Source organism: Diospyros lotus, chromosome 11 (genome assembly GCF_014633365.1).
Source record: "Diospyros lotus cultivar Yz01 chromosome 11, ASM1463336v1, whole genome shotgun sequence".
Classification (NCBI taxonomy): domain Eukaryota; kingdom Viridiplantae; phylum Streptophyta; class Magnoliopsida; order Ericales; family Ebenaceae; genus Diospyros; species Diospyros lotus.
Window position 1 is genome coordinate 26,039,032 of NC_068348.1, and position 19,172 is coordinate 26,058,203.

Here is a 19,172-nt window from a genome sequence, read left to right on the forward strand (position 1 = left end):
CCACCATCATTTTGGCCCTGTCAGGCAGTAGTGGGTTTAGCAGGAAGAAGGCTGTTTTGGCTGCATCAAGCTGGTTTGGCATGCCTTGGCTACATCAGGCGGGTTAGGCAGATTGCCTAACTTTGTTGACTTTTGCTTACCTTCATTCTCCTATAAATAACCATGCTCTCTTCTTGTAATTGTATCCCAAGTTAGAGGATTAGTAAGGATCCAGAGAGAGTGAGATCATTTGAGAGTTTTTGTAGAATTTTGGTTGTAATTCTTTGTGAATTTATTCAGTGAGAAATAGATTCATTTTTCTCTCATTTTATCTCTTGATTCATTGTTTATTATTCTCTGGGTTTCCCAACAGGCTGGCCGGTCACGTCCTACATCAAGATGCTAGCAACTCTCGGCTTCCTTTCCAATTAATCGACTGCGTGGCTGTAAATGGGCTGGTCGGGGGCAGGACCTTTGATCATGGGTCGAGTCATCTAGCTTTGTCTTGTGGTGTTAAGCCATCGTGGGCAAGTATTTTGGACTCCTTTGGTCCTCGTGTTCCTACACACCTTGAATAAAATGAATAATTATTAAGTAAAATTTTGTTTTTTAGTTTTGAGATAAATTTATGGATATTTACTATTAAATTCTTAAAAAATATTACAAATATGTATTGTTTGTGTGTGTGTATATATATATAGTTATTATTCTTTTTAAACTTGAAACTTCTCCAAATTCAATTACAATTAGAAAAACAAACTCTATATTAACCTATACCTACTTGGATTATTATAATTTAAAATAATCAAAATTGAAAATATACATAATTCTAGTGAAATTTAAATTATAATTTAAAATAACTAAAATTAAAAATATATTCAATTCTACTAGAATTTGGATTTCAAATAATCCTCTATAAATAGACCCTTTAGTGGAGTCTTTAACCACATTATTCCAACAATAAAAATTTATCTCTTTCCATCTTCTCTTGAGCTATAACACTTAGTTTTCAATCGTTTATTACCTCTTTCTTGCTATTAATGTTCGTGTATTTCACGTTTCTTCCTTCTTACCCACTTCATGCTAATCCATGTCAATGTGTCATTTTGATTGAATATACCAATTAGGAGATTCAATATATGATACAAGTAATTTGATTCGTGAGAGTATAATTGGTGCTAGAACACTGTTTGCTAAGCTTCTTTATGGGGAGACTTATTTCAAGAATGCAATCAGGCGTTGCTCGAATTGATTGTTGATGATTGACTATTTGAGTATGTAATTTCTTTATATATATATATATATACTTTGTTTTTATCTTGCTTAGTTCATTGCTCAAATCATATACTCTAAAATTTTTGCAGCGATGGTGTCAGGCTTATCTCTCCTAGACCCGTACATGAATACAAGTGGAGACTTTGAACATGGAATAAATTTTGTAGTTGCTGGCTCTATAGCATTACCTGTGGAATTTTTTATCCAAAACAAAAAAAAATATTTCAACTATGGTTATGCGTAGTTCACTCGATGTACAACTTGGTTGAATATTTGTACATTTTAACTTTACTTGTCATACCGAAAGAGGTCAGTGGCTTTGTTAAATTATACGTTGTTATTAATATAAAATTTATTAAATTATTGTAGGGAGAGATTTTTTATTTATGCATTGATAGTCTTATTTAACAGATTGTTTGGAGATGCTTAAGAGTTCCCTTTTTATGGTTGGAGAGATTAGAGGTAATGATTATAATTATGATTTAATGGGAGATAAAATTATAAAAGAGATGAAAGATATTGTACTTAATGTCGTACAAACCATTACTAGCACTCTTAGAGTAAGAAACTTTCCTAAAACTTTATATATTTATATTTTCTCTAAAGCTCATCGAAATCATTCTTTACTTAATTTCTCCAAATATAATTGTTTTTTTTTTTTTTTGTCTGTGCATTTTTAAACTGTGTGATTCAATATGAAGTTATTCTGAGTGATGGTTTTTAGTAATTTTTCAATATGTTATTTCCTAGTCTAGCTACCTTATTGTTTGTTCAAACTCATATGAATTCATCAATTGGGACGAGGAGTATTTAATGCAACATGTTTACCAAATTATGACCGAAGGCTTATCCGAGACATGTTACCCCAACTTAATTGTCATTTTATTTAAATAAATTTTGAATTAGTTAGAATATGATAGATGCAAGGTGTGACAATGCTTAAGTCATTAAATTTGTAATTCTTCATTTTAGTAATACTAATAGATGTTGAGAACTATAAAAAAATATTACAATTATAGATATTTTACATAAAAAAACCTAAGAATAATTAAATTAAATTTTTGGATTGTGTAATAGAACAAAGCTATTAAAGTATTATCAACCTTATCACCTTGACTTTAATGCACTTGAGAGAGCCAGAAAGGGTTCTATATAGTGAGTCCAGTTATTAACGACGGTTCTAGTCTTTTTCATATTTTCTATTTATATGTCATGAGGTTAGTTTTGTGATTTGGTCTTTACTTATTTATTTTGTGGTTGCTCGGGAGATGTCATAACATAAACTATAGATGTTATTTGTTGTGTTTAAAAAATAAAAATATCTACCTAAACAATATTTGTTGCTTTTAAAGTCATGAAGACAGACCCAAAAAACCTAAACCAAATAAAACAGATTTTTATCATTTTTTATAAAAAGCAAAAATTATTGAACCACGTGGCAGCAATTTGAATTAATCGAGCCTCTTGGAATTGACTATATACTAAAGGTTGGTTATAACTACTACATTTATTTATATTATTCAAGCCCTAACACCCATAAATAAAATAAGATAAAAACAAATAAGATAAAATAATCTTATAATAAATATATTTATAAAACATTTAATTATAATGTCACAGTTGATCCTCCGATTAAAGAAAATATCAAATGATAAGCAAAAGGAATCGGATTCGGATTGAAAGGAATCCGGAATTAATAATACTTTGTCCCTATTATAAGAAATTTTCATTAGAATTATATCTTCTTTAATAACGAATCTTGACACCTCTTTATTTCAAAAAAGAATATATATGCTTTAAATAGTAATGTGTGTATTATATATACACACAGGTATGCATATAAATTCATAGGCATACATACATATAAATACATACACATACAGGTGTGTGTATATATATATGTGAACATTAGAAAATAAATATAAAAATATTTTACATTAAAAAATATGTTAAAATGAAGGTAAATATATTTTTCCTTCCGTGGCGGCGGTGGCGATGGCGGTCGGTTGGACGACGTCAATGGCGTAATGGATCGTAATCGTAGCTATTAGTTTTATACTTTTAAAAACTAATATGTTAAAATGAAGGATAATTATACTTTTAAAAAAGAGGGCTTGACTCGGAGTCTCCTAGCTAAGGGTAACTTCACAAGAGGAGATATATATATATATATATATATATAGACTGCTCTTCCAATGGCAGACCCCTCAACATTGTAGCGTCATCTCAGATTCTCAGAGAGAGAGAGATGGAACTGTACATTCTGCTTATCTGCATCTCAATTTTCTGGTTCTTCTTCTTCAACCAATTGCTCCGCCGCTCCTCCTCCAAGAAGCTGCCACCGGGTCCGGCCGGTGTTCCCCTGATAGGCTCCCTCCACCGCCTCGGCCCTCGCCCAAACCAATCCCTCGCCGACCTCTCCAAAATCTACGGCCCCATCATGACCCTCAAACTTGGCTCCGTCACCACCATCGTCGCGTCCTCCGCCGACGCCGCCAAAGCCATCCTCCAAACCCACGACCACAGCTTCTCCGGCCGCCCAGTCCCAGCCTCCGTCGCCACCCAGCCCAACCCCGAAGCCACCATAGCCTGGGTCCCCGCCGACAACTCCTGGCGCAGCCGCCGCCGCATCTGCGCCACCCAGATGTTCAGCGCCCAGAAGCTCGACCAGCTCCAGCACCTCCGCCAACGAAAGGCCCAGGAACTCGTCTCCCACATAAAGCGCCACGCCGTTTCGGCGGCTCCAGTGGACATCGGCCGGGCGGCTTTTGCAACGACTCTAAACTTGATCTCCAACACCATTTTCTCTATCGACATGGTCGACCAGGACTTCGATTCGGCGAAGGAGTTCAAGGACCTGGTATGGACGATCATGGAGAACGCCGGGAAGCCCAACTTCTCCGACTATTTTCCGGTGCTCCGGCGGCTTGATTTGCAGGGACTGAAGCGGCGTATAAGGCCTGCGTATAGGAGGCTTCATGAGATATTTGACGAAGTCATTGAGAAGCGTTTGAGAGATAGAGGTTCTGATTTGGTGAATGACAGAAAAGGGGATTTCTTGGATGCTCTTCTGGATCAGTGTGAAGAAGATGGCTCAGATTTTAACCCTATAACTATCAAACCCGTGATATTGGTAAGATATGCGACTTTTCGAGGGAAAATTAATTATATGATTTATTTTTGTGGGCTTGTCGTTAATTTCTTTAGTTAATTTATAGATATTAGCAAATTCAATTTTACATATAATAATGCTATTAAATAATTGGCCAGTTAATATGGATCCTTGGTGTTGTTGGAGGAGCACCATGTATACTAAGTGTGTCAAATTTTTGTAAGGGTGGGTCTTTTGTCCTCTCAAATAACATCTAAGATCAAGTTAGTACTGGAAGAGTTAAAGGCGAGCACTAAAATACTTGTGTAGGTTAGAGAATATGAGTATGTGTGTAGAGAGTTACCTATTGAGAATTTAACCTATAGACTCTTGAAAAGGGCTCGGGTAGAGACCACGGAGGAAGCTAAAAGCCTATTTATTTGTGGAGAATGTCTTTTATTTATTATCTCTAATTTTTATTTTTGTTTTCATATTTCTATTTCTCCATAAATTTAAAAAAAAAAAAAGACATGTTTATTTCTATTAAATATGAAACTAGTATTAGACCTTAAGAAATGATAGAACGCGTTCAAAATCATGAAAAAGAAAAGGTGTAGAAATCGAGAACAAGGGGTGAGAGGTGAATGGTCAAGGTGTGCTGATGAGAAGAGGGAGTTGTCGTTATTGTAGTGGTAGAGGGTGGCAGGGTGGTTCCTAGTTAAGGGATGGGAGCAGCAAGGAAGAGGATAGTCTTAGTGGTAGAGGGTGCAATCTTAGTGTTATAAGTGGACATGTTTTCTAGGGGCTCAAATGCTTCCAGTCCTTGGCGAACATTGACGCTACTCTATGTCCCTCATTGAAGAGTCTAAGAGGATGATGGGAGCTTGAATGGGTTTATAGCCCAAGATTAGAGCCAGGTTGTTACTAACCTAACCCCGGAGACCATCTAGGTTACATTATGTAAGAATTTTGCCTAGGTATGTTTTCAAGTAAATGTTACTCAGCCTCCATTGATGATGAAGCTTAATTAGTAGCATTTGTTGTTTGTTCTTATAAAGCATCTCTCTCTTTGTTTCCTTCTCTAACAAGTTCGCGACTAGCTCCAAGAAAAGCAATGGAGCTTGACCTGGCTATTTTTGAAGATGAAAGAGATGGAAGAAAGAGAGCTTAAGTTGATTAGGGCCTAGTTTGAGGCCAATAAGGTCCCTATTCTCAAGAAGAAACGTGCGAGTGGAGTTACAAGAGAAGTTAAGGGTCGCTAAAGACGTACTAGCTGCTAAGGGGCACAAGCTTGGACAACTGAAGGTCGAACCGATATGTTGGAGCGTAAAGTTTAGACCTTTCAGCTTAGCCAAATTACTCTGATCGCTCAGATCGCTGACGCCATTACCTTTCCCAAAGTTTAAGACTTCCTTTGAGCTAAGTTGCAACAAGTCTAAAGAATGGAGTTCACCTAGCAAGGAAAGAGGTATCTAAAGCCTTCTTGGGTTTGGACCTCAACAGGCTGTGCGTTACCTAAGATGCAGGTGGAGAAATGTAGAGGCAAGCGACAGAGAAAGGAACAACAACCGAGAAGTACATTGCCAACAATCAAGATACCAAAGAGGTAAGGACCCTCGCTGAAGGAATAGATGGGGCCTTAGATAGCCACAAGGAAGAGCAACTAGAGGGAGAAGCTACTAAGAAAACAACGTAGATATAGCACTTTTTATTTCCCTGCTAGTTGATCTCCTTTCAATGGAAACCCTCTTTTAATTAATAAAATAGAAAGAATTATTTCAAGTATATCTAGTTCGATACTTGTCTTCTCATACTTTCTGTTTGTTACTACATTCAAGTTTCTATTGCTAGGTAGAAATACCTCCTAGGTAGGTAAATTTTAAATTTCCTATGCCTCAATGATCACCTGAGATGCGAAACATAGAATTTTCAACAAATGATGTTGTTAGGAAGGAGTACAAAGTACACCAGGCGTCAGACTCTTTCAAAGGTGGGGTTTATTTCTCCTACAATAACCTTTGACACTAAATTATACTAGGAAGGAGTTAAGACAAATACTAGAGTGCTTGTATAGGTTAGAGAATGTGTGTGTTGAGAGCTATCTATATATTGAGACTTAATTTATCATTTATATAGGTCGAATCCTCAATGATTAAACGAGATCTTCAACTTAATCAACCTTTAGAACAACCTTTATGAGGTATGAACAACTTTGTCAAGCTACAAAAGAAGAAAACTAGCCACTTGACACTCTTCAATTATCATATACTAAACTCTTCAATTATAACCAAAGGCCACTAACTTTATTTCACAATTAAATTGCAGGACTTGTTTATTGCTGCAAGCGATACATCTGCGATAACAACGGAATGGGCAATGGCGGAGCTTCTCCGGAAGCCAGATATTCTGGAAAGAACAAGAAATGAGATAATCGGAACCATCGGAGCCGACCATCAAATGCAAGAATCTGACATGGACCGTCTTCCATATCTCCAGGCAGTGGTGAAAGAGACGATGAGGCTCCACCCAGCCGCCCCCCTTCTCTTGCCCCACAAAGCAAGAAACGACGTCGAATTGCAGGGTTTCGTTGTGCCGAAGAACACTCAGGTGCTAGTGAACGTTTGGGCCATCGGAAGAGATCCCAAGCACTGGGAGGACCCTTCTTCGTTTTCGCCGGAGAGGTTCTTAAACTCTAGCTTGGACTATAAGGGCCGGGATTTTGAGTATATTCCATTTGGAGCTGGCCGAAGAATGTGCCCTGGCATGCCGCTGGCCATTCGGATGATCCATTTGATGTTGGCTTCGATTCTTCAGTCCTTCAACTGGAAGCTACCTCCAGGAACTACGCCGGAGAAGATGGATATGGAGGAGCAGTTTGGAGTTACATTGAAGAAAGCTGTTCCCGTCCTTGCCATCCCTGTGATAGAAACAAAACTTTGATTATTATATTCTGTAGTGAAGTATTTTTTCGTTTCTATAATATTTATTTACAATTCCCGTTTATTAAATATAATTCATTTTTTATATTTATTTATAGTAAAATTATACCATGTTAGATTTTAAAATTCAAATAAAAAATCATTTTAAATTTAAAATTATCTCAGGTCCAAAAGAACATATAAACAAAAAATTTGAATATGGATAACTTTACTTTTAAATAAATGTTCAAAAACGCTCTCTTAATTTGATCTTTATACTGGATGAGTTTTTTCAATTTTATTATATAATTATTTATTATTATTAGATAGTGGAACATATTTAAAATACAAACAAAAAGTAAAATTAATATTAATACCATTTGAAATTTCATGGAGAGTAAATAAGCCTATAATTTTGATTGTTCTCAACATCTTTATAGTACTAAAGAAGAAGAATGAAAAGTTTGATGAACTGAGCATTGCCATGTCTTGTACCTATCCTATTATAATTGATTTTAAATTCATCTTAATAAAGTAGCAATGAAGTTGGAGTAAAATGTATTGGATGAGTCTTTCAACCATAATTAGATAAGCATGTTACCTTAAATGCATTCCGTCCTAACTAATTCATGTGAGTTTAAGCAAATAGACATCTCAGGAGTTCCACAATCATTGAACAGATTGAAATTGTATTTACTTTTAATGTCACAACATGCTTTCTGAAAAGATGTGTCCTCAAATCTTATTGTCAAAATAAAATGAATATAATTAGCTAGCCGTCTTATGAGTAATCTCTAATTCACAATGAGTGATACTAATAAATATATGGGGCCTCCCTAAAGTCATTCAAAGTATTATAGTAATCTATGTATACAATGACAGTATTAGGGAGTTCTTTTTTAACTCTTCAATGACTTTTTTAAGTGAACAAGCTATTTAGTCTTTTCAAGCAATAATGCTCGTCTATGACTGTATTGTCATTAGTCTAAAAAACAATAATTAAGGTAGACTCGGAACAACTCCATATTAAAAAATTACCAAAAACCACTACTTGAACAGTTTCATATTGAATGACAGTCTACACACACAAAAAGATAATTATGTTCAAAGAGATTAGTAAAAAAAATAATTTGGATAAGCTTTAGAAACAATATGAATATAATAAGTTTTAGGAAAGTTTCTTGCTTTATTAGTGAATGATTTGTACGACATCAAGTACAATATCCTTCATCCCTTCCATAGTTTTACCTCTCAATAAAGCATAATTATAATCATTACCTCTAATCTCTCCAACTATGAAAAGGGAACTCTTTAACATCTCTAAACAATCTATTAATCAAGACTACTAAGGTGTAAATAAAAAATCTCTCGCCATAACAATTTAATAATTTCAATATTAATAATAAGGTATAATTTAGTAAAGTCACTAATTTCTTTTGTTATGACAAGTAGAATTAAAATATGCAGGCATCCAACCAAGTTGTACATCAAGTGAACTATCCGTAACCATAGTTGAAATATTTTTCCTGGGTAGAAATTCCACAAGCTTTGTTGTAAGGCCTACAATTGCAAAATTTACTCCATGTCCAATGTTTCCACTCGTATTCATGTACAAGTCTAGGAGAGGTAAGTTTATCACCATCGCTATAAAAATTTTAAAGTATATAATTCAAGTAATATTGAATTAAGTAAGATGAAAACTAAATGTAAGAAAAAAAAAATCGCTTACCCAAATAATTGATCATCGACAATCCATTTGAGTAATGTCCACTTGCATTCTTAAAATAAGTCTCACCATAAGAAAGCTTAGTAAACGGTGTTCCAACACCAATTGTACCTTCACAAATTAAATTACCCTTACCGGATATTGAACCTCCTAGTTAGTATATTCAATCAAAGCAAAACATTGTACCTTCATAAATTAAATTACTGGTATAAGATATTAAACCTCTTAGTTGGTATATTCGATCAAAGTGACACATTGACAATGAATTAGCGTAAATCGAGTAAGAAAGAAGAAACGTGAGGGACACGAATATTAGTAGCAAGAAAAAAGAATAAATAATTGAAAACTGGTTGTCATAGCTCAAAAAAATAGGAGAATAGAGAAGTTTTTTTGTTGTTGGAATAATGTGGTTAAAAATTCCATCAAAGGGTTTATTAATAGAGGATTATTTGAAATCCAAATTCTATTAGAATTGTATATATTTTTAATTTTGGTTATTTTAAATTATAATTAAAATTCCACTAGAATGATATATATATTTAATTTCAGTTATTTTAAATTATAATTCAATAGATTAATATAGAGCTTATTTTCTTTTTTGTAATTGATTTGAAGAAGCTTCAAGTTTAAAAAAGAATAATACACATATATATATCCACATAAACAATACATATATGTGATCCTTTTTAAGAATTTCATAGTAAATATCTGTAAATTTATCTTGAAACTAAAATATAAAATTTTACTTAATAAATATAAATCTTCAAGATTGCAACTTGAAAAATATGAATAAAATGAGCAAGAAATGAGTAAAAATAAAGAATTGTGATAAAAAATATTTAATATGTAACAATGCTTCAAAAGCTTGTGTATGACATGGGCCAATATCTATATTATAATAGTCTATATATATTATAAGTAATAATTAAAAAAGATCCAATCCAAAATAAACTATCATAAAAACAATTATGTAAATAATAATTTATATTTATTAAAAATAATTAGTGAAAGGACTCAACATTATAAATTAAAAAAAGAAGATAAATTTCACATATCATCCCTAAGGTTTAATGAAAATGTATATACCGTCCTCATATTTTTAAAAGTAGGACACACCTTATTTAACTTTTTAAACTATATACCAGTTAATCCTTTATCGTTAAATAACTATTGTCATCTTACTGAAATTTCCAAAATACCCCTTCAAAAGAATCTCACTTCTAATTTTACAAAAATTTTTGCACCATAGGCATTTAGAATTGATGGTTACAAGTTTGAAGGGCAAGATTAGGCCTTAAGTTGGGCATGCATGTACCATAGGCCCAACACAATCAGAACTAATGGGTTGATACTATAGATGGGTCTTGCCATTGTTATTGGCATAATACAACAGGTAAAATTTAGTAAATGAGAGAATTAGAGCATAGATTTATGGAAATTAATTATTTGTATTATTTATGTATACATATATATATATAGTTATTATTCTTTTTAAATTTAAAGATTCTCTAAATCTAATTATAATTAGAAAAATAAGTTCTATATTAACTTATATGTACTTGGATTATAATTTAAAATAACTAAAATAAAAATTATATATAATTCTAGTAGAATTTGAATTCCAAATAATTCCCTATAAATAAACCCTTTGGTGGAGTCTTTAACCACATTATTCCAATAACAAAAACTTCTCTATTCTCCTATCCTCTTGAGTTATAGCACCTAGTTTTCAATCATTTGTTTCATGTTTCCTACTACTAATATTTGTGTCCTTCACAATTTTTCTTTCTTATCCAGTTCATGCTAATCCACTCTCAATATGTCGTTTTGATTGAATATATCAATTAGAATATTTAATATCTGATAAGAGTAATTTAATTTGTGAGAGTATAATTGGTGTCAAAACGCTCTTTGTTAAGCTTCTTTATGGGGAGACTTATTTTAGGAATACAACGAGATGTTGATTGAATGAATTGTTGATGATCGATTATTTCAGTATATAATTCACTACAAGAATTCCGGGATTTAGTGACGGAATATTTCCGTCGCAAAATATATTTAGCGACGGATTAGCGACGGAAAATGTCCGTCGCTAAAGTCTGTGTCGCTAAATTTTCTTTGCAACGGATCCGTCGCTATTTTAGCGACATCTTAGCGACGGAAATATTTCCGTCGCTAAATGTATTTTTTTAAAAAAATTGCGACGGAATATTTCCGTCGCAATATTTTAAAAAAAAAAAATTTAAATTATTATTTTTTATTAGGGATGGAAAATTCCGTCGCTATTATTTTTAAAAAAAAATATTTAAAATATAGCGACGGAATATTCCGTCGCTAATTAAAAAAAAGAATTTTTTTATTTTTTTTTAAATGCTGCGACGGAAATATCCGTCGCAAATTTTTTTTAAAAAAGAAATTCTTCTTTTTAGCGACGGACTATTCCGTCGCTATATTTTAGAATTTTTTTATGAAATTTATAATATTTTAAATTTTTTATTGTATTAACTATATCGACGGAAATTTTTCGTCGCTATTAGTTTAGAATTTTTTATTCAATTAATATAGCGACGGAAGTTTCCGTCGCTAATATTTTTCAATTTTTTTTTAAAATTAATTATAGCGACGAAAAATTCCGTCGCTACGAATTTTTTTTAATTTTATTAAATTAATTATAGCGACGGAATTTTCCGTCACTGAAGTAAATTAAAAAAATTAAAAATATATTAAAAATTTATTGCGACGGAATTATTCCGTCGCAATATATTAATTTTTTTTTTAAATTTTAGCGACACAATTTTTTTCCGTCGCTAAAAGTTATACATTTTTTAATTTTATTTTAATTTAATTATTTAATTTTAAAATTTATTTATAATTATTTATTAAACAAATTATATAAAAATTCCAAAATTTATATTTATAATATAAAAATTAATATTCAAACAAAATACTAATAATTGTCTATTACATGCTAATATAATTGTCTGTTACATACCAATCGTTACATAAAAATTTTAATTTAATTATTTAATTTTGTATAAACTATTTATATTTATCATATGTTAAATTAGTTATTTATGTTACTAAATTAACACACATATCTATATACATCTATATAATAAAACAGAACGATTTTTGAATTGTCTCAAATAAATATACATTTTGATGGCTGAGATCAATTTCTCATACATTGATGGTTGAAATTAAAATTTTTGCCGCCCATTCACTCCTGTGTCTCTCTCTCTTCACTCCTAGGGCTCAAGGGTCCCCGATCGCCACTGGTTGGAGACTCCAATTTTTTTTAAATTTTTTAAAATTTAAATTTCAAAAAATAAATTATAATTTTTTTAATTTCTATATATCAATACTTAATTTTATTTAAAATTTTTGTAATTTTTTTATATCAAGGTCAAGGACTCTTTTTCAATTCTTTTAAATTTTGAATTTTTTTAGAAATTAATTTTTAAAGCATTTAAATATCAACGGTGTAAGTTTTTGAAATTTTTTGAAATATCATGTAAATTTTAAATAGAAAAACACCAACAGTGTAAGTATTAATTTATAAATATCTATTTTTTAAATCATTGATGATCGAAAATTATTTTTAGTGTAAAATTTTATTCATATAATAATGATATCAAAGTAAGAAACTTAATTAAAAATTTAATATTTGTATCTTTAGGTATTGAATTTTTTTATACATAAAGAAATATGAAATTAGTTAATCTATTATATTAAGTTACTTAAAGATGCAAAAATTTAAAAAGAATTTATTTATTTTTTTAATTTTAATTTTATTTTATTAATTTTATTTTTTATTTTAGGCACAATAATTTTTTTAATTAAAATAATATAAAAATCAAAAAATTCCCGACTACACATGATCAGGGAATCCAAGATTTGAGAACACAAAGGTTCCTGACCACTCACGGTCAGCAACTCAAGGTTCTTCAACCTCGAATCAAGGATCCCCCTCCCCATTGATGGCCGTGACCATGGCAACAGACAACGGTTGGTATGCATTGTTTGATATTTAATTTTTAATTTAATTTATTTAGATCGTAGAACATTACTTTATTATATAAATTTAGTATTTTTTTATTATAAAATATTAACAAGTATACAATAATTTTAATTTCTGTTTTTTGTTTAGTGTTTGTATTTTTTTTTGTAATATTAGTGAACATTATTATATTTTAATTTTAATATTATTTATACCGTGAATTTAGACACGGATATACACTAGTAATCAAATAACACACATAATCAAATAAACAAAATCAAATATACATTAACACACCCGTGCACGTGTATATCTATATAATACACTAAATTAATAATTTTAAAATATCAAATGAATAATCAAATACACAATTAGATACACACATACACATAATCAAATACACTAAATTAACACACATATCTATATACATAAACTAAACTAAATTAAATTAACACCAAATAAATTTACACTAAACTAAATTAACACACATATCTATATACATAATCAAATAACACACATAATCAAATATACATTAACACATACGGGCGCGCACGTATATCTATATAATATACTAAATTAATAATTTTAAAATATCAAATGTACACAAAACATAAAACACTATAAAAAATACACAAAATAATAGGATACACATAATAAAATGTACATAATGAATAATCAAATACACAATTAGATACACACATAAACATAATCAAATACACTAAATTAACACACATATCTTTATATATAAACTAAACTAAATTAAATTAACACTAAATTAAATTAACACCAAATACAGAAATGAAGCAAACACACATGTAAATCTATATATATATATATATATATACACAGAGAAAGAGGGGGGACCTTTTGGAAATGGGCAGCGGCGGCGTGGCGGGGGGCGACGGCGGTGTGCAGCAGGGACGCGACGAGTGATGCAGAAGCGGTGACGATTGTAACAGCCCACTTCTTCAGGGCGTGTTATGCCTTAGGAAATTTGGTTTATTTTTTTTTTTTATCTTTACATTATCCCGAAATTCCCTAAGACCTTATCTAGTGCGAGATATCTACACTAGAATTAAATACAAAGCGGAAGCTGAATCGAACCTGCTCATATAATAATAACTAGACATGACATTCATTACATAGTTAATTCATAAGCGTCTGACAATAAATACAATGTACATAATTCTTAGACTACTAACATAACATGGTACATTTACTCGCTTTTCGACGTCTCGCGTCACCACATATCACCAATCTCGAAATCATCTCTGCAAGTCCTGACTGGAACGTTGAATGTTCCAGGGGCGAACCCAAGTTAGATGATGAACCATCTAAGTAAGGGTACATAATGCTATGTCATGAGTGTATGCAATGTCTTTCATCGTAGGTGTCAACTGCACCCCTCATACTACCTACCATTTTAGCGGCCACCTCTTTCGAAGCCGGGGTGTATGGGTGCACCCTTGGTAAGGCAGCGGTGCCAGTTCGTACTCCCTACGGCCTCATATGCGTGTGATCGATGATATCAACGTGTATTTATGCATTTCATAGTCATGTATGCAGTCTACGTGATGGATACATATCAGGGCATGTCAATATGATGAAAACATTTTCGAGGAAGTACCACTTACTTTCTAGAGCTTATCGGGCTACCTCAAAATTCGTGACTTGCCTCGATTTGCGTGCCAACCTCAAAATTTGCACGAGTCTCTTCAACCTCAGCCTCAAAGTATCCTAATCACCATAATTATTTAAATAAATATTAAAACCTATTTTTCCATAATTTCTTGCATTTTCTTTAATTTTTTTTTCTCTATTTCTTCCTCTTTTTCCTCAATAATTAAATATTCCTAAAATATTTTCTCAAATCTTTCACTACGAAAATTCATAAAATAATATTTTTGAATTTCTGGAATTTTTAGGGAATTTTACTTACCTTGATTTAGCTTCTCCAGTTTTCTCGGTATGCGTGCCTTGATCTCGAAAAGCGTGCCTGAGCCGTTTTCTTGCCAAAATCTTTAGGATGTTATCGAAATATAATTTCCTATCTTTTGAGATTTTTCCGGGATTTTTTTCGACATTTTTCTCATTTTCTTTTCTTTTTCTTCCTTTTCTTTCTTTTTCTTTTCTTTTTCTCTTTTCCTTTTTTCTTTTTATTTCTTCCTTCCTTCTTCTTCAACCTCTCGCTCCCCTGCTCCCGCGCACTGCTCCCTTTTCTATTTTTTTTTCTCCTTTCTTCTTCTTCTTCTTCTTCTTCCTTCTCTTCTTCTTCTTCTTCTTCTTCCTTCCTTCTTCCTTCTCATTTTCTTCCTTCTTCTTCCTCTGTTTCTTCTCTCCTCCATGGCCGAACCAGCGCTGCCCTCGCGCCTCTGCTGCCCTCGCCGCGTATCGCGGCTGCCACCCCCAGGGGACTTCATCCGTCGCTGCTCTCGGATCAGCCACCATCGCCCGACAACATCACTCGCGTCGCCTCCCCAGCCTCCCGCGAACTCCCCATCGCGGCCTGCTGTGGCTGTGAGCTTCCGTGGGAGCTGCTCGCTTCGCCGGCCGCCTCCCTACGGCCTCCGCTGGCCTCGCCGATCGCACCATCTCCACTCGCTTTCAACCGAGCTGCCATGGTTGCTCGAGTTGCTGGAAACTCGCGGCCATGGCTGCCGCGAGTTGCCGCGGCTTGCTCCGCCTCTCTCTTGCTCTCTCCCTCTCTCTCTCTCTCTCTCTCTCTCGATTACTCACTGCTTGCTGCCCTCAATCGGCCAACTTCTTTGCCTATTTATAGGCAGCCATGGACGAACGCATATATATGCATATCTATATATTTGTACTTCGCATTTAATTCCTAAATCTCTCAAAATCGGCTGCCATATCCCTTAAATCCAGCTGCAATTCTCTTCCTCAATCCTTGCTGCCATAATCTCCTCATTTTGTGGCCAGAATCTCGGCCATTAAAGCTTCACAGAAGCTTGCCAGCACACGCGTGCATATGCCTATATATGGTTGTATATATATTATATATTACACTAATTTATAAGAAATTATTTTATTAAATTCTAATTTTCATCTTATATCAAATGGGCAATTCCGTAATTTCAATTATACCCTCAACATTGGATTAAATTGCATTTCTATACCAAAAACGCAAAATTAATAACTTCAAAGTTACTCGATTTAGACGATTTTGTCCCAGAGTCCTCACCGAGCTATCGTTTCCTCCTGAAACCACTGAAGGGTTGTTTGTTATGCAAAACCGGAGCTCCCCTAGGGTTCCGTTGATTTTTCAGGAGCCTCCTACAACGATTCAGTTTTACAGCCTAAATGGCAACTGTATTTTAGCTGTACCGAAAACTGTTCCCAATCCGATTTCTTTCAATACCATAAATCTTATCTCGGAACGCTTGTCGAGACCATATAATTTTCTTTAGACAATTTCACTCCGAGGCATTCCCTGCAGTTGATTCGGTACCTGAAATTGCTATAAAATCAATTTTTCGATATTCTAAACTCATCAAAATTACGTGGCATCCTCATACGAACATGGGCTATTACAATGATGGCGTGGGTGGGTTATACAGTTGTTATCATCCACACAGCATTATACATGTATGTATGTGCACAGGTTAATTCCTTCTCTCTCTGATTGAAGAAAATGAAATCCAAAATCAATGTTCAACAGGTGTTATAGACGCTGCTAACGGCTAGCTATGCCTATGGTTGTAAGGGAGAATGGAATAAATGGAGACTTACTAGAGTTGAACATTGATTCCAGAACCAATAATCTTGCCGTCTTCGTCTTCGTTTTGCCCCTAGATTGCTTGCTTGCTTCTATAACTATTTATATATATAAATATAAAAGCTCCAATTCCTCTAAATATATGCTTCCGAATGCACGCTAGCTACATCTATATATCTATAAAACCTCCAAATCTTATGGCTGATTATATATCCGCGAGAGTCTGCGATTAAAACAACAAGACTACTGGCCACCACCCGAGACGCTTGGGATCAACATAAACCAGAGAGAGAGAGAGAGGGAGAAGGGTAATACAGAGAGGGTAATGCAGAGAAGGGAGAAGAGGGAAAGAGGGAGAGAGCAGGGGGGGAGGGTTTTACGGGGGAAAGGGAAAGGAGGGGTTTATGGGGGGGAGTGAAAGAGGCGGGGAGTTCCCCGCCTCTTTCATTAATAAATTTTATTTATTAATAATTTATATATATAAATTTATGTAATATTAAAATTATTAAAATAATAATAATTATTATTTAATTAATAAAATTTATATTAATGTAAAATTATAATAATAAATAAAATTATTAAAATTATGATAATTATTAAATAATTTTATTAATAATTTATTATAATCATTTAAAATATCATAATAAAATAATTTAAATCATTGTATTTTAAATTAATATTAATTTAAAAAATATTTATATTATAAATCTAATAATTATAATAAATTAATTTGATATGTTATAAATACTATTTTAATAAAAAATTTATAAAAGATAAAAAAAATTCAAAAATATTGTAACAATATTCTTTATATATTTTGAATGTTGAGTAGTCTTTAATTTTTTAAAGAAGAAAATTTTGATTATTTTCTCTTTCATATATAAAGAATTTCCCTCATTATTAGGGGTACGTAAATAATCGGTTCAATTATCAAATTAATTAAAAATTAATAAATTGAATTGAGAAATTAAACTAAATTGACTTGACCGATTAAACCAAATAAATTAAATTAACTAACAATAGAAAAAACTAAATATAGACTACATAAACTAAACAGATTCAATAAACCAAACAAACATATAAAAAAATTAATTAAAATTGAATTAACCGATAAACCAAATAAGCTAAAAAATCGAACAAGCTGAAAAATTGTGTGATAGGCCAAAAATGACGTCATTTTATTACCATAAAAAAATCATTGTCTTAAAATCCAATCGATTAGATTATTTTTAACTAAAAAATATAATTGAAAACAAAAAACTAATTTTTTTTAAAAACATTAATTGAATAGAAGCAAATTTAAAAAAAAATGATAGTTCTTATTAATTGATTCAATTAATTCGATTATATCGAATTTTAATTAATTTAATTCAATAAAGTAGTAAAAACCAAAAATAAAATTAGAAATTAAAAAATAATACATTTTAAAAACTAACGATATATTGTCATACAAACAAAGAGGTTATATCGAATTTTAATTAATTTGATTCAATAAAGTAGTAAACAACAAAAATAAAATTAAAAATTTTAAAAATCATAAATATTTAAAACTAACGATATACTGTCATACAAAGAAAAAAGTGAAATGATGATCAACAAAACAACAAAGATATAATATTTAATAACATGAGGTAATTTGTTGCGACACCAACTAATGGTGCGAGGAAAAAGATAATGGTGATAACGACAAGTGATTGATAGTTGGTTGTTGACAAATAATAGTTAGTGGTTAACAAATACTGCCAAATAAGAGAGAGGGATATAGATTAGAATTTTTAAATTTATATAAAAATATATTTATTTTTTTCTTGTTCAACATTAATATTTTATACATAACACTTAAACTTCAAAAATAAAAATTAACCCCCTATAGTTTTTTTCTAGTATAACTATTAAGGGAGAAAACCATTATTCAATATCTTAGTCCGAAAACTATTTCGAACTTATCTTCATACTTACTTATCTTACTCATTTTAACAAGCGCTACATAAATATATTAAATAAATATTTTATTTTTTATTATTTATTGTGAATGACTTAATTATATATTTAATTGTTTTATTTTTATATAATTCTCCTAATTATAGAGAATAAGACATTGATAAGATAGCTTATAAACTCTTTTCTATATAATGTAATTCCTCGATATTGTTTTATTTTTATGCACATGAAATATATTAATTAATGTATTTGGAATTTAGTAATATTATGATTTTTAAATTTAATATATTTATCTAAATTTTTAATTTTTTTAATTAAATATACATTAATATATTTAATTTCTTATAGAATTTAATATTTATAAATTAAATAAATAAATAAATAAAAATTAAGTTTAGCGACAGATTAAAAGTTCCGTAATCAGCAACGAACTCGTACAATTCGTCACTAAATTTATTTATTTATTTATTTATTGTTATTTGATTTCGTATTAAATTTTAATTTTTTATTTT

General features: G+C 31.6%; 1 protein-coding gene across 1 annotated transcript; it reads left to right on the plus strand.

Moving 5' to 3' along the window:
• Positions 1–3,438: 3,438 nt before the first annotated feature.
• On the plus strand, positions 3,439–7,358 carry LOC127813602 (geraniol 8-hydroxylase-like). Its single transcript, XM_052354644.1, has 2 exons — positions 3,439–4,387; positions 6,671–7,358. The coding sequence occupies exons 1-2, from the start codon at positions 3,503–3,505 to the stop codon at positions 7,283–7,285; spliced, it is 1,500 nt and encodes a 499-aa protein (XP_052210604.1). The 5' UTR covers positions 3,439–3,502; the 3' UTR covers positions 7,286–7,358.
• The last annotated feature ends 11,814 nt before the right edge of the window (positions 7,359–19,172 follow it).

What these genes read in the sequence shown, in the direction of transcription:
- LOC127813602 (XM_052354644.1), top strand. Translation starts at nt 3,503, where the DNA reads ATGGAACTGTACATTCTGCTTATCTGCATCTCAATTTTCTGGTTCTTC. An exon ending in CTATCAAACCCGTGATATTG is followed by an intron (nt 4,388 to 6,670) that starts GTAAGATATGCG and finishes ATTAAATTGCAG; the next exon opens with GACTTGTTTATTGCTGCAAG.